At 36.2% G+C, this 14858-nt stretch overlaps 3 protein-coding genes across 3 annotated transcripts; 1 reads left to right on the top strand and 2 right to left on the bottom strand.

Moving 5' to 3' along the window:
• Window positions 1–1243: 1243 nt before the first annotated feature.
• On the bottom strand, window positions 1244–1720 carry GCK72_022982 (uncharacterized protein; the record flags this gene model as incomplete). Its single annotated transcript, XM_003095263.2, has 2 exons — window positions 1244–1423; window positions 1478–1720. 2 exons carry the CDS (start codon window positions 1718–1720, stop codon window positions 1244–1246), a joined length of 423 nt encoding a protein of 140 aa, XP_003095311.2.
• Window positions 1721–11975: 10255 nt separating this feature from the next.
• On the top strand, window positions 11976–12537 carry GCK72_022981 (uncharacterized protein; the record flags this gene model as incomplete). The annotated part of the gene is made up of 3 exons (XM_053735160.1): window positions 11976–12050; window positions 12285–12348; window positions 12398–12537. The coding sequence occupies 3 exons, from the start codon at window positions 11976–11978 to the stop codon at window positions 12535–12537; spliced, it is 279 nt and encodes a 92-aa protein (XP_053578726.1).
• Window positions 12538–12868: 331 nt separating this feature from the next.
• GCK72_022980 (uncharacterized protein) lies at window positions 12869–13447 on the bottom strand (the record flags this gene model as incomplete). Its single annotated transcript, XM_003095261.2, has 4 exons — window positions 12869–12944; window positions 12998–13098; window positions 13147–13243; window positions 13350–13447. 4 exons carry the CDS (start codon window positions 13445–13447, stop codon window positions 12869–12871), a joined length of 372 nt encoding a protein of 123 aa, XP_003095309.2.
• Between the last annotated feature and the right edge of the window lie 1411 nt (window positions 13448–14858).

The raw sequence follows: 14858 nt of genomic DNA, 5'->3' as shown, positions 1-14858 counted from the left end.
AGCGGACTGTCAAGGGACCAGCATAAAACTATATTTGTTAGCCACTAAAAAGTTCATTAGAATGTAAAAAAGTTTGGGCTGATAAACAATCAGAGTTTGGGCTGATAAACAATCAGAGTTTGGGCTGATAAACAATCAGAGCCTAGAAACCGTGAGTCAAAGTTTCACCTCAAAAAGAGAAAAAACTTATGCATCAGCCTAATATAACTGATTGTACCATTAAAAAAAGCAACAGTGAAACTGGTGGAAACGGAAAACAGTATAGAAAGCTACGGCGATAGAATTCTATATATGGATTTTACCTTTTTTTTTCAATTTTGTATTGATGAGTATGAGTTGTATAGTTAGTTCCAATTGTTTTTTAAGACGACGGTGACGGAGGGAGTATAAGTCAAGAATCTCGAGACGGTTTAGGTAGGAGGTGTAGCGAATGTTTCTCCTCTGAAGAACTTTTCTGGTGAAATATCGAAGAAATTTTTCTAGTTTGGAGAGAGCAAGCTAGAGGGTGTAGGAGAATAAACAGCGGAGCAATATTCAAGAACTGGAAGAACGTAGGTGTTGAAGGGTGAGTGTCGGCCCAGATTACGTGGACCTCTGTTTCGTATTACAAAACGGCTGGGAAAGTTTTCGTAAAGGTGTTATATTATTTGGTGTTATAACAATCCTATTTCTGAATCTGTTCCTATTACACAATCTTCTCAATATAATGCCCCGTTTTAAGACTCTCCTAGTGCCAGCCTCTCAGTATTCGTAAACAAACTTTTAAAAAATAGTGCCCCGCTCGTGTTCTCTATTATTCCAGTCCATACCATAAGTCCTCCTTCTCTTGCATCCGACTTGAAGATACGCGTAATCGAAGTTTATCTTGAAAACTTCACATTTTGATTCTTTTTGTCTTTCATTAGAGAGAATCCCCCGTGAAAAAGAATCAGAGATCAGAAGAGAACCCAAACGAAGAAGAGACCGAGTTCAAGGAGGAAACCGAAGCCAAAAACTGAAATCCTTAGAAGTTGATTCCATTTTGTTTCTCGTTTCTAAAGCCCCAAGTATGTTCATCCATTTCACGCTTTCTCCATCTGAAATTTGACAACACCAAAACACGGGCTTGGTCAACAGGCTTTATTCAAGGTTGAACGACAGAGAAAGGTTAAATGAGTGATAATAAGATCAGTTGCACACATTGAGACGATAATTCATGACGGGAGACGAGAGAGAGGGTAATGGTGTCCAGGAGAGCAAGCAGTTAGTGGTGTCCTGTTGAATCTTCAGCAGGCATCAGCGAAGGGACGAAGGATGGACGAAGAGTGTGACCTCGACGGGAGAATTCCTTGAAGCTGAAGGGGAAGTTGCAGAAGCTCTCATAGCAGATGCAAACCCAGATGCTCGTGGTCTCACCGGGAATAGTCATGATGGGCACGTCAGTCTGCAATAATTTATATTATAGAGATGTTTTCGTCTCTTTTGTAATTCAACTTACTTGAAGCTGGCAGTCATCTTCTTTGAGGAAATCGAAGGCGAAGGTCTTTGGGAGGTCCTTTGGATGAGTCTCCGATCCTCCGAATCTTGCATGGCCATCTCCGACTTCGAAGTAGGCAGTGCAGAAATGACGGTCATGGACCGTTGAAGTCTCCCATTCGTTGACTTTGTAGCAGCTGAGGCCGAAGATTGGGACGGCTAAATTGAGAGCCAAGAAGAAGGCGAAGATGAGTTTGGGGTTCATCGTAGAGAGAGTTCGAGGGGTTCCAAGGGAATTCCGAGGGAGGGTTCCAAGGGGTTTCAAGAGAGGAAGATGGGCAGAAGGATGATCTGATGAGTGATTAGTGGGCAGACTCGGGTTTTTATACCAGTACGCCCCGCCCCTTTCGTGCTCTACTCTAAACTCCGCCCCGTTTTCAGATTAGAAATTTTGAGAAAATTGGCTCCTCCCGCTGTTCGGTACAAATCATGTTCTCAACATGACCACGCCTATTTTGAGATCAAGTCCAAAAGTGAGAAGTTCAAAAAATGCTCAGAGTAAGAGAAAGAGAAGAATGCAAGAGAATTTCAGTGAGTAACATGTGTTATTTATTACGATTGGAACGGGATTTGAAGGACAAGGAAGTATTTGAATTAAACAAACTAAATAATGAGAATTTAGAAGAGAACACACAGATATCATCATCTGAAAAGCCATGTGCATTTTAGTCAGGACCACTTCCGGAGTTTTCACTTTTGCAAAGATATGATGTCAGTCAATTAATTTCTTCCACCGAAATCTGGATGTGAGATCACAAAAGTGATATATATCACAGTTATTGCTGAACCCTCCTCGATTGAGTAGAAATGGGACCAAAAACAAAAAAAAATAGAAATGATGGTGCTTTAACTATATATGTGTGGATTTAGAATTTTGAGACAAAGAAAGCGCCTCTTGAAAAAAGTTAAAAAAATCACTCCCATGTATGTTATATACGGTCAATGTACCTGGTTAATCCTTTTCACGTCATCGTTTCAACATGATAATCGATTTTTTCAATTTTTGCCTATAAAGAGGGTTCTGTACATTTTCATTGTTTATTTCTTGCCGAGAACTGATTTTCAGACATTTTTTGTTTTTTTATCGTTTCTAAATTCAGAATCAACACATAAAAAATTATAAAAGTCACGTTTTTCCGCAAACTCCTTGAATCCGGAAATCCCAATCCCACTTTACAGTAGGACGCTCCGCAATAAAAAAGATATCCATTATTTTCATTATCTCAGTTTTCCAATGATAAAAGTTACATGCCTTATCTCCACCTGATCATTCCTTAGTTACAGTTCTGAGTTTATTTGCAACAGTTATCCCCTTCCAATCGGTATGACATGTCATCATTTTGTTAGTTCACATATCACAACTCTTGCAGAAGATTAGAAAATCTTGGAAAACATGTTTTTGCCAACTGTTTCGCATTCATATGTCATTGTTTTTTCACTAATCTTGTTATCCGATTCTGAGAGTTTTATGTAAAATGGAATTAAGATAAGCATTAGTGACACACGTTGTAAAGTTTATGACGGAAGCCGACGAGCAAACCAAAAAACAGTATCAATAATGTTTAAATCAAATTAGGAAAACTTGAGGGCAGTAAGGCGAGTTGGAACGCTGGGATTTTGTGAATCACTGACGCAAAATACGAATTAGTTGTCAATGAATTCCGCATTAAATCACAATGTTAATAGTTGTGTAATATTCCAGCTGTTTTATCGATTATTGGAGTAATTCTCGTATAAGTTATTCTCGTATAATTCGGTTTTATAAGATTTCAAAACTTGCGACGCACTCCCGTCGCTTTCATTCATCTACAAATATCTTACTTTTCAACCAATACAGACATTTTTGTACAATGTTGGCGTTTTTTACGTTATTGGTGGAAATTTCTGACCAAATGTATGTGGCCTGTTTTTCTTTCTTTTAATTTTTGCTATTTTCTCTTATTTCATTTATAATTAATTCATCGGAACATCATGATCTGTCACTTTTCGGACATTTTTATTGAGTCATTGTTTATTGAAATTCCATGCAACTGGTACCCAGCAACACGCGTTTCTCTTTCTAATTAATTCCAAGTCGATGCATTCAAATACACATACATCTGAAACTGATATCATTCTGAGGATTATTCTACGTGACAGCTTTCAAGAGATTGAAATGATCACGTATCAAGCCTCATGACTGCTTCTAGGAACCATTGACGTGTGTAAAAATCTGGTTCAGAATGTATCGGATTTTAAATCAGAAGTGGAGTCAGAGAATTCTAGGAAATCTGAGACAAACCCGGAACAAATACATCGTTTACTCAGATAAACAGGATTTCCGAGAGAATTGAGAACTATGGTGAAATGAACCCCGAGGACACACAACCCAAGTAAGTCTGTGTACATTTTCAAAGTTTGATATCTTGACAATTCGAAAGAGAAGACCACGATTATGCTGAGATTGTGATATCACTAACGAGAGATACCGCAATCCTTTTTTATATTGACTGGAAGATCGTATTTCAGAAAATGGTTATGCAGGAGTGACATACCGTAATCCAAGGTTGTTGTGACTCACTTAATGTCATCAAATCATTCTAATCCACCGACTTATTTTTGTTTTTCCCTGCCTGGTACATCAGCTTATCAAAATCTTAAGAGACAATGTCTCGCTCAAGCCACCAGGCCATGTTACACATAAACCAAAGTGATCCGTTCCGGCTGATTTTTTGATATGTTACTACCCCAGGAATTCTAAGATTTTTATACCATACCAGATTAGGCTCCGCCCCCTTTGAACTACCTAAACGATCGATTGAAGTTGAAAAATGAAAATTTTTCTTTCGAAAGATAGGATCAAAATCTCTTCAGAAATGAATTGCCAACCTTATTTTGTGCATTTTACAAGTACTACTTTTTTCTAACTGTCCTGCATCATATAGAAAAAATCACTTTTTTGAAAAAATTGTCACTTTTTTCATGTTTTTCGAATTTTTCGAGTGGTCGAAGTACTGTGGTCCGAAGAAAACTTATGATGGTAAGATACGTATTTGTGTTGGCTATCTGAAAATATAAAGACTTTCCCCAGATTCCACTGTCAAGGTGAGTTATGATCAAAAAAGTGACTAAATTTGATGCATTTCGACGTACCCCCCTCCATGGTAAAAAATGGCTGGGTGACGAAAATTAAAAATATCTCTGATTTCAGTTATTCAGAGTTAGAATAGTGTTTACACAACTTTTCAAACAATTCTAACCATGTTTCAGTGAGTTACAGACACCTCCTCCATTTTTTCGAATCAAAAAGTTTGAGCTCTCGTAACTTTCCTAATTCTGACTTAAAATCTTAGAAACTTCTGGAAAACAGTGAAATATATTTCAAAAACGCAAGTGAATAGTTAAAAGTTGATTACAAAAAAGAATGCTGCCATTTCATACCCTAGAATACCTCCCTATCGTAGACACATGAAGCTATCATATATGATATGAAACGAAAGTTGAACAAAACGACAAAACTTGACATTTATTCATTCACTTGCGTTTTTGAAGTATATTTCACTGTTTTCCAGAAGTTTCTAAGATTTTAAGTCAGAATTAGGAAAGTTACGAGAGCTCAAACTTTTTGATTCGAAAAAATGGAGGAGGTGTCTGTAACTCACTGAAACATGGTTAGAATTGTTTGAAAAGTTGTGTAAGCACTATTCTAACTCTGAATAACTGAAATCAGAGATATTTTTAATTTTCGTCACCCAGCCATTTTTTACCATGGAGGGGGGTACGTCGAAATGCATCAAATTTAGTCACTTTTTTGATCATAACTCACCTTGACAGTGGAATCTGGGGAAAGTCTTTATATTTTCAGATAGCCAACACAAATACGTATCTTACCATCATAAGTTTTCTTTGGACCACAGTACTTCGACCAGCCGAAAAATCCAAAAAACATGAAAAAATTGACAATTTTTTCAAAAAAGTGATTTTTTCTATATGATGCAGGCGAGCTAGAAAAAAGTAGTTATCTTGTAAAATGCACAAAATAAGGCTGGAAATTCATTTCTGAAGAGATTTTGATCCTATCTTTCGAAAGAAAAATTTTCATTTTTCAACTTCAATCGATCGTTTAGGTAGTTCAAAGGGGGCGGAGCCTAATCTGGTATGGTATAAAAATCTTAGAATTCCTGGGGTAGTAACATATCAAAAAATCAGCCGGAACGGATCACTTTGGTTTATGTGTAACATGACCTGTAGGCCTATGCTCGAGCCAGTCAGAGATTGTCTCTTAAGATGTTCAAAATTTTTTACACTTCTTGTTCTACGCAATACTAAGCACAAAATTCATATAAATTAATCACTAAAGCTGGATTATCGACTATATCTGAAAATCTTGATAAGATGATGTACCAGGCTCTGAAAAACAGCAATAAGTCGGTGGATTAGAATGATTTGATGACATTGCGTGAGTCACAATATCTTGGATTATTCTAACAAATAACTTAACAAGACACATTCCGCTTGGGAAACAAACCTCGAAAATTGTGAGTTTTTTTCAAAAAAAAATTGAGAAATAAATTATATTAGTCACACGTGGTAAAGTTAACAAAACAAAAACGCAATCGGGAACTTTTGTCTTGTCGATTGATCTGAAAAGTGTTTTCATTTTGAATATCTCTTTATTTCATTCAACTCAAATCTGAGTTTGTGAGTAAACATTGTCCCTCTCACGTTCAACATTTTCTTTCTTTTACTTATAATTAATTCAGCGGGACATCAAGATCTGTCATTTATGGAAAAATTTTATTGAGTCATTGTTTATTGAAATGTCACGCAACTGGTACCGAGTTGCACGCTTCTGTCCTTCTAATTAATTCCGAGTCGATACATTCGAATACATACACATCTGAAACTGATATCATCACGCATCAGAGCCACATGACTGCTTCTAGGTACCATTGACGTGTGTATAAATTTTGTTCAGAATGTATCGGATTTGAAATCAGAAGTAAAATCAGAAAATTTTAGAAAATCTAAGAAAGACCCGGAAGAAAAAAATCTTCTGCTCAGAAAAACAGGATTTCGAAAAGAATTGAGATGATTATCGTGACATTAACAAACTTTTTTAAAAGGTTTTTAACTACACTAAAACTACATTGTCAACGAACTTATCAACAAGCCAACCTGTAATTTTTAGTCAGAAGGAAATTGAAACTTTTTCAAAAACATCATTTTAATCGGTGTTTCAAATTGCGATTCCAATAAAACAGACAAACAAATTATCGACCAGCCAAGTTTCAGCATTTTCTGAAATCACCAAAAACAGTGACGTTCGTGAAACGGCTTCTTTACAGGTTTATAAGCTTCAAAAACATGAAGCACCTGTAATTTTCCGTTTAATCTTTTTTCATGTTTTTCTATTTTTGAGATCCATTTTGGAGTTTATGATGGATTGGACTGAAGATTATCGAAGTGCTTCATTTCTCCGTTATTCATGATGTTTCAAAAAAAAAAGGTGTCCATTATATGTAAATTTGTGCGAATTGGGAAAGATGAAATCTAGTGAATTTGTTATTCATCATTAGAGGTAGTGACGCGGTGTACCCATGCGAAAACAAAAAAGAAACTCCCAAAATAATCTATTGGGTTTGACTTGATTTTTTCAAGGTTTGAGAAAACCTATTCTCAATACATTTCAAAATTTTGTCCTTCACTCGGTGATCGAAAAGTCATGATCTTTTTGAGAAACTCTTTCAGTTTTTTTCTTTTCACAAGTAAACTGGTATACTCAAATCTTAAAAAGATCAAGTCGGACCTAATTAGAGCATCTTGAAAGTTCCTTTAAAAAATGCAGAAAATTTCGCACGGCCGGTAATTGAATCTACATCATTCTCCATGCCACACCGTCTCAGTACCATCTACATGCTGGATTATTTTTTGTACGTAAGGAAGGAAATCACTTACTAGAGGTCGAAACTTTGACCTCTTTTTTTGAATACCAGGCCACAAGGGCAAAAACTGATTATATATTTGAAATTAGCGTTTTCTTTGCTTTCCAATGAGTTAGGTGACCACGCATATTTCCACACTGACTCCATGAACTTCCACAGTAAAATCAATAAACAGATGATTTGTCTCAATTTTTAAAAGGATTCTATTCAAAAAGATACATGCATTTTCAGATATTTTCCTTGAGAACCAGCTCTCAATTTCAGAAATACTGTCTTACAGGTTCTTGATACATTCTAATAAAGAAATGCTCCTGATTTAATATCAAGGGTTAAGCAAATGCTTTTGGATTGAAGAGCTCTACAATCATTCAGCTCTTTCTTTAATCAGTTTTCTGAATATATCAATTCCATATTGCAATAGCTCACTGGAAACATTCGTGTTGGAAGTCAACAACAATTTTCAAATCTTCAGAAAAGGTTTTTAACTACACCAAAACTACACATTCAAATTTCTTGAAAGCGAGCAAACCTGTAATTTTCAGTCATATAGAATTCAAAACTTTTCCGAGTAAACATAACTTTAATTGGTGTTTCAAATGGCAGTTTCAATAAAACAGACAAACAAAATATCTACCGGCTGATCAGAAAACAGTAGATGTTTTCAACCTCCGCATTCTAAAAGCATGAAACATCATCTGAAATGATAAGTGTTAAAAATATAAAAGGCTCTGAGTACAAAATTTTTGAATGATGTGGATGGGGAACCAAAGAATGAGAGTTCGAGTCAGAAACTTCACGTTGGTTACTCTGGAATCGGACCTCAAGGAAAAGACATTATTCAACTTAAACCCTTTTGATATTTATTAACAACACATTAAGCTACACTCGTTTCAGCACCTCCTAAAACAATCCTTAAAATATACGTTTTTAATAAGGCTTATTTACAGGATTCATTCCAAATTATTTTATGATGATTTACTTAAACGGACAGTCCCGGTTTTGGGAAGCCTTGAATCGGAAAGAGCCAACGAACGCATTCAAATTGGTCTGAAAAAGTGAATATGGATGTATCTTGCTTCAATGTTTTTCTGATTTGAAACGTTAAAAATTATGTATTTAGGATAAACTTGTTCTTAATCGCTTAATCACTTTGATAAGAATTTTTTTGCTCAATCGTAAAATTTCTCATTACGCATTATAATGAGGAATATAATTGACAATTTTTTTATAGCAACCGAAATTTGGAAAAAGTTTTATAAATTTTATAGAAAAGTGCTCCTACGCTTTTTTTATATTACGAAAGTACACGTGTTTTGTCATGAGCACACCGAGTCATGTGCTCTTTTTCAGTCGAGGAATTATCCTGCCAGTAGTCTCTTTTTCACATATTTCAAAAACTTTATGTTTTTAAGATAACTGATTGAAGAGAAATTAGTAATTCACAGTTTTAGAAATCCTTAAATGTTATGCTTGTTTAGTTGTTCAGTTTTTCGTAAAAAACGTTATCACATCAGATTTCGCTATTTTCGGGTTTCTTCGATCAAACTTCCAGTCCAAAAAATGAAAGATCTCATGTAAATTGCAAGTTCTGGTTTATTTCTTTCATGAACTTTGTTCATTCACTTTTCCAATTTCTCACATACACCTATCAAAAATTATAGGTTGGAGATGATCGAAGAAAAACAGAATTTTTGGCTCAGTAATCACTCAAAAGTTCTTCCACCAAAGAAATCAAACATCCCAGTTTCAGATTCCCGATTTGAAACAGAAAACATCTTGGGGATGTTAACGTGTATGTATTGGCTGTATGAAATTTAACAATAGATGATCACACTGCCCAAGGTTGCACAGTTTCGAAAAACATGTGCGCCAGGAATGAAAGACATCTGGAGGATTTGTTCTTGTTTTTCCAGTCTAAAACAAGGTTCTATAATCCCCAGATTTGAATTGAACTCACTCGGTGCACACATTCTTTTGTTCCACCAAATTGTCTTTGCGCGTTACTCAAGTGTCCTCATGTCTATTTGGGAAAACGTGGTAACTGTAAGGTGAGCTAGATTGTTGGGATTTTGTGAATTACTGATTCAAAATACTCATTATAGTCAATGAATATAACATAAAAATGAACTTTATTGTATGGTTTCATCAGGATTCTTCCAGCCGTTTCATCAACTATTCAAACCAAAGAGTTTTTCTCGCATAATTTGGCCTTACAAGATTTTAAAATCTGCAAAACCACTCACGTCTCTCTCATTCATCTACAAATTGATACCTGTTCAGATGTTTTGATACAATAATTAAAACCAGAGTTGCAACGGGCCGGGCCGAAATCAGAAATTCTCCGGCCCGGCCCGGCCCGCGGCCCGGCCCGGCCCGGCCCGGCCCGGCCCGAGCCCGGCCCGGCCCGTTTCGGCCCGGATTTTCAGTACTAAAAAATTTCAAATTTTTTTTTCGAATTTTTTCCGATTTTTTCGGAAAAAAATTCTAAAGGGGGAAACATCTACTCCTAAACTTAGGATTTTTGACATGAATCAATTCAGAAAGCCAGAAAAAGGATAAATTTATTTTGATTTCATGTCTGAAAATGCGTTTCAAGCGAGTTATGAGACATCAAAATGGCAAAAATCGATGCTAGTCATGCAATTTTTCAAAACATTTTAATAGGAACTCTCTTCGTCGTGCACGAGAAAGCGATATTTTCAAAAATTTTCAATAAAATATTCGAAAAATGAACAAATATGAATGCATTTCATGCACAGATGACGAGAATTTCTGTTGAAATGTACTGAAAAAATGCATGAAAAGTGAAAAAGTGAGCGATTTTTGGAATTTTGGGGTCTCATATCTCAATTTAAACGCATTTTTCAGATATACTTGGGAAAAAATTTGGAAAATTTTTGAAAAAAAAATTATTGAAAAAAAAAATTATAGTGAAAAAAATTCAAAAATTCAAATCCGGGCCGGGCCGGCCCGGATTTTTGCAAGTATGATTAAAACACTTTGTGACGTGTCCTTTTTAGTTGGACTACCCTAAAAAAAACTTACTTCCCTATTTCCTTAACGCTGAATTTTAAAGTAAACACTGCCCATGTTTTTTTAGAGCATATTTATTGAGTCATTGTTTATTGAAATTTTACGCTACTGGTACCAAGTAACACGCCCTTCTAATTAATTCTTTCTAATTAATTCCAGTTTGATGGGTCCAAATATACATGCATCTGAAACTTATATTATCACTCGTGACTGCTTCTAGAAACCATTGACGTGTGTATAGATCTGGTTCAGAATGTATCGAATTTGAAATCAGAAATGGAATCAGAAAATTATTGGAAATCTGAGACATACCCGGTACAAATACATTTTCTGCTTAGATAAGCAAGATTTCTGAAAGAATTGTTATAATAACTTTGAGAACTGTGGTGGTGCAAACCTCGTAGACACACATGCCATGAAATCGCCGACATTTTTAAGTTTATAATAATATCAGTTTGAAAAATAAAACCCCGATTACGCTGGGATTCACTGTGAGGATCATTGAAGAGGGATATCGCAATTCGTTTTATAGAAGACCGCGTTTCAGAAAATGTTGACGTAAGAGTGACATTCAGTAATCCAACATTGTTATCTCACTTACTGTCAAAATGACTCACTTACTGTCAAAATACAACGGGAGTTTTCAATCTTAGACCAACTTGCTCATTGAAACTGTTCTCGATTTTTTTTCATCTCAGTTATGTTATTTGAAATTAGTGGATAAATAATGTCGTTGACATTTATTTACCAGATTAAAGATACAACATGTCATTGTCCCCTGTTTTTGACTGATTGCCATTTCACTAATCTCGTTAGCCGATTCCAAGAAACTTCAATAGAATAAAGATTAGTGACACGTACAATAAAGTTCATGACAAGAGCAGATGATCAGTGTGCAAATTGGAAAAAACAGGATTATGGTTGTTTTGCATGTCAGCATATGATGTTTAAGACTATAAGACTAAAAATTGATCTTGGTTGCCAGTGGACTATCCGAAATGTTTGTATTGTGCTGTTGTCCAAACTTATGTTTTTATTCATTCTCTAAGTTATCAACTTATTGAATGTAATTATGACCGATATATCAACCTTCGTCAATTTTTTCACAAGGCTCATTGAGTCGTTGTTGAAGAGATATCCCATGACCCGCTCATTGGAGATCGGTACAGTACCTTCCAAAATGAGAGAGGAAAATTGTACTGGTGGAGAGGAAATACGGACTCTGCTCTCCGTGAAGTACAACAACATCAATATGGAGGCTGACTCCAATTGTTGCAAAAATTGAATGAAATCTGCTGATGATGCATTGAAAGAGTTGAAGGCAACTTTGAGCCTTGCCAAGACTGAGAGGGAGCGTATACAGAATGCATTCCGTGAGAAGAACAATCAGTTGAATCATCTGGCTTTTCAATTTGACACCGAACGGACCAAACTCCATAACGAACTCAAAGGCATCAATAACTGATTTCGGTCGTAAAGTCGAAATAGGTCACGGCGACCCGGATGAATCCTACGTTCCTTATCCTCGTTCATTTCCATTCGCACTATCACACTGTGCACGTCCAGAAGCTACATCTGGTGAGTTTGTACCTGGTGATTGAAAAATTTGATTATTTTATTTCAGCCGCTGAACGTGTGATCAACAATCTTGATGGAACTATCACAGTCAACTTGAATGATGTTTTTGATATTACAAACCTTGAAGAAACTTTTTAATCACTTCCTAACAAGATAAATAAACTCGAGATAGAACGCAATGAGCTACACTTTAGCTCGAATGAAAAAGAAGAAAGCCACTGTAACGTATACTAGCGTCAACCAGATGAGAACTCGCTACAGAAAAAAAACAAAAACAACCTGCAAGACACTCAGGAAGGTGAGTAGCTGGAATGAAAATTTATTTTTCCCTAAACAAGTTTTTACAGAGAGACGTTCTCTCGAATCTCGTCTTCAAGCTGCGAGGACTATCCTTCGCTCTCAAGACGAAGGTCTCAAACACAGAGAAGAGGAAAATCGTCAGGTGAAATCCAAGCTTGTGGAAAGGAAGCCTGACTCCGCGACTTGAATGTGAGTTTGAAAATAAAACATGTAGTGCATTTAACCAAATCAATATTTTTAGGATAGCCTAACAACTTGAGAACTGATTTGGATTATGCTCAAACCGAAATTCGCTCTCTACGCAACAAGAAAGAGCAGTGGGATTCCAGCCGCTTCCAATTTGAAACCAAAATGCATGAGGGTGGTTCTGAATCCTACAAACTCGATCGAAAATCAATAATGATACAAATATCCCTTTTATCAAGATTTAGCTGTAATTTCCAAAACTTGAGATTGAAAACATGTTTGAACACAATAACTAATGCTCATAAACGTTTATTTGATAAGTAAAGTTCGTTTTATCCGTTTGGATGAGTGCAGTTATCCACTTGCTCTCCAGCATTCATTACGGCCTCAATGAAATGGACGTATTGTCTGGAAAAATAATTCACAAATATAACTCTGTTTCCCATTTACTCTCAACTTACATTCCATCAGTTTTAGTACGTTTATGTTCTTCAGGTTCTAGGCACCGATTTTTTTGATCAGAGGTACAGTTGTGGCTGAGCTTGTACAACCATTCGTAATGCTATAATCAGTTCTGCATTTCGATTTGTTCATATATGCAATTTCTTACCGGCGAGTAGTCTCCCTTTGAATACAATTCGTACCAGAACTCTTTGGCAACACCATTCACGCAAAAACTCTCATGTTTCAAGATGTCGTCAGTGAACCTGAAACGTTTCAATCTTCAACAGGTTTCTTGAACTTCGCTGAGTTTCAGTTGCAGTGAACAAGCCCAGGAAGAAGACTGGATGGCAAAAAGAGAAACTAACTTACCAATCAGACTCATAAACCATCAGAGTACCACACCATGTTTGAATATCTGGATGACAAATGAATTTCAAGTACATCCGAGTTGGATCTGACTGGATCATATGAACAACTAGGAAGATGAAAATAAGAGAGCGAGTCATCATCTTCCCCTGTAAAGAGAGAATGAGGATTGGAGGTTTCGAAATATTAAACGAAAAGAAAATTTTTCTGTGATGGGAATGTGAGAGGGATTTTTCTGTATTTTCCTTGCCGAAATGGTGGGAACGTTTTTGTATGATGGGAACGAAAAGGACAATTTTGAAACGAAAGAACGAGAAAAGCAGAAAGAGTTTTGAGAAGGAATTATCAGAAAATCAATACGGAAGAAATCCTTACTGTAACGAAATTAAAAACTGAAACATTAATAATCTAGAAAGCGGAGCAATTTGGAGATTTTTGGGAAATCAAAAATTTGTACTGATGATACCAGAACGTGTAAAACTGACTTAGAGTAAGCAGAAAAATTCAATATGAGCTAAAAAAAACATTTGTTTTCACTCAAAACACCCGATTTTTTGTATTCACCATTCCATAGTTAAACTGCGATAATGATTTTCAAACAAGTGATCGCGAAGAATCCAATATCTTCGTCTTTTAGATTATATCCCATTCGTTTTCTGTTACAAATCAGTTAGACCAGATACCAATCTTTTCTTATTTGAATGTTTTGTTTTATTATGTTTAATATTCTGATTTGTACGTTTCTCCAAAACATTACATATGTTTTGATGTGCTTTCAGTCGAAATTCCCTCTTCGATCGAAAATTGTTTATCTGAAACCACATTCATGTTTGTATTGTAGCTTATAGAAATGAAGAGCGTCCACAACAAAGGTCATGCACCTGTTTTCTTGTGGATGGCACTAGATTGGTTTACTCTGTCAGTTCTTTATATGAATGTGGTGTCGAAACAAATAAATGCATAAATCGAGATAATGGAAACCACAAAACGTCAGGGAAACATCACTTATGGAATAATGTCTAGATATTTCTTCTGTACTGAGTCTCTTTGCGGCAAAGAAGATCAACAGATGTTACACTTCTACAAACCCGGCGAATTCGTCACGCCGGGAGTGAAACATCTGGCCAAGAAATACAACGTCTCCCACAGGTCAGAGGTAGCGTCGAATACTCTCTGTAACCGGGCGGCTTTAGAATTAGTTTAGCAGACCATAGTAAAGTAACTAGAGACACCCAACCCGCTCAAAACAGCACCAAAACCTGCCTCAGTCCTCTGCACTCGGCCTCTGCAACTGTTACGGTAGATGCAGTAGCACGTCGAGAGAGGCGATCTAATCTCGGAGTTATGGACGTCTACCATTCAAAAAGGACAAAGTTAACCGGGCCAAAAACCAGAAAAACCGATCTACGGATATGCACTTTTAACTACAGGTCTGTCGCCACAGACAACAAACTTGCAGAACTCCTCGAAGAGACAAATCGCATTAAATACGACATTGTTGAACTCTCGGAG

Source organism: Caenorhabditis remanei, chromosome X, assembly GCF_010183535.1.
Source record: "Caenorhabditis remanei strain PX506 chromosome X, whole genome shotgun sequence".
Classification (NCBI taxonomy): domain Eukaryota; kingdom Metazoa; phylum Nematoda; class Chromadorea; order Rhabditida; family Rhabditidae; genus Caenorhabditis; species Caenorhabditis remanei.
Note: the sequence above shows the minus strand (reverse complement) of the source record. Positions and strands in the feature narration are given on the sequence as shown.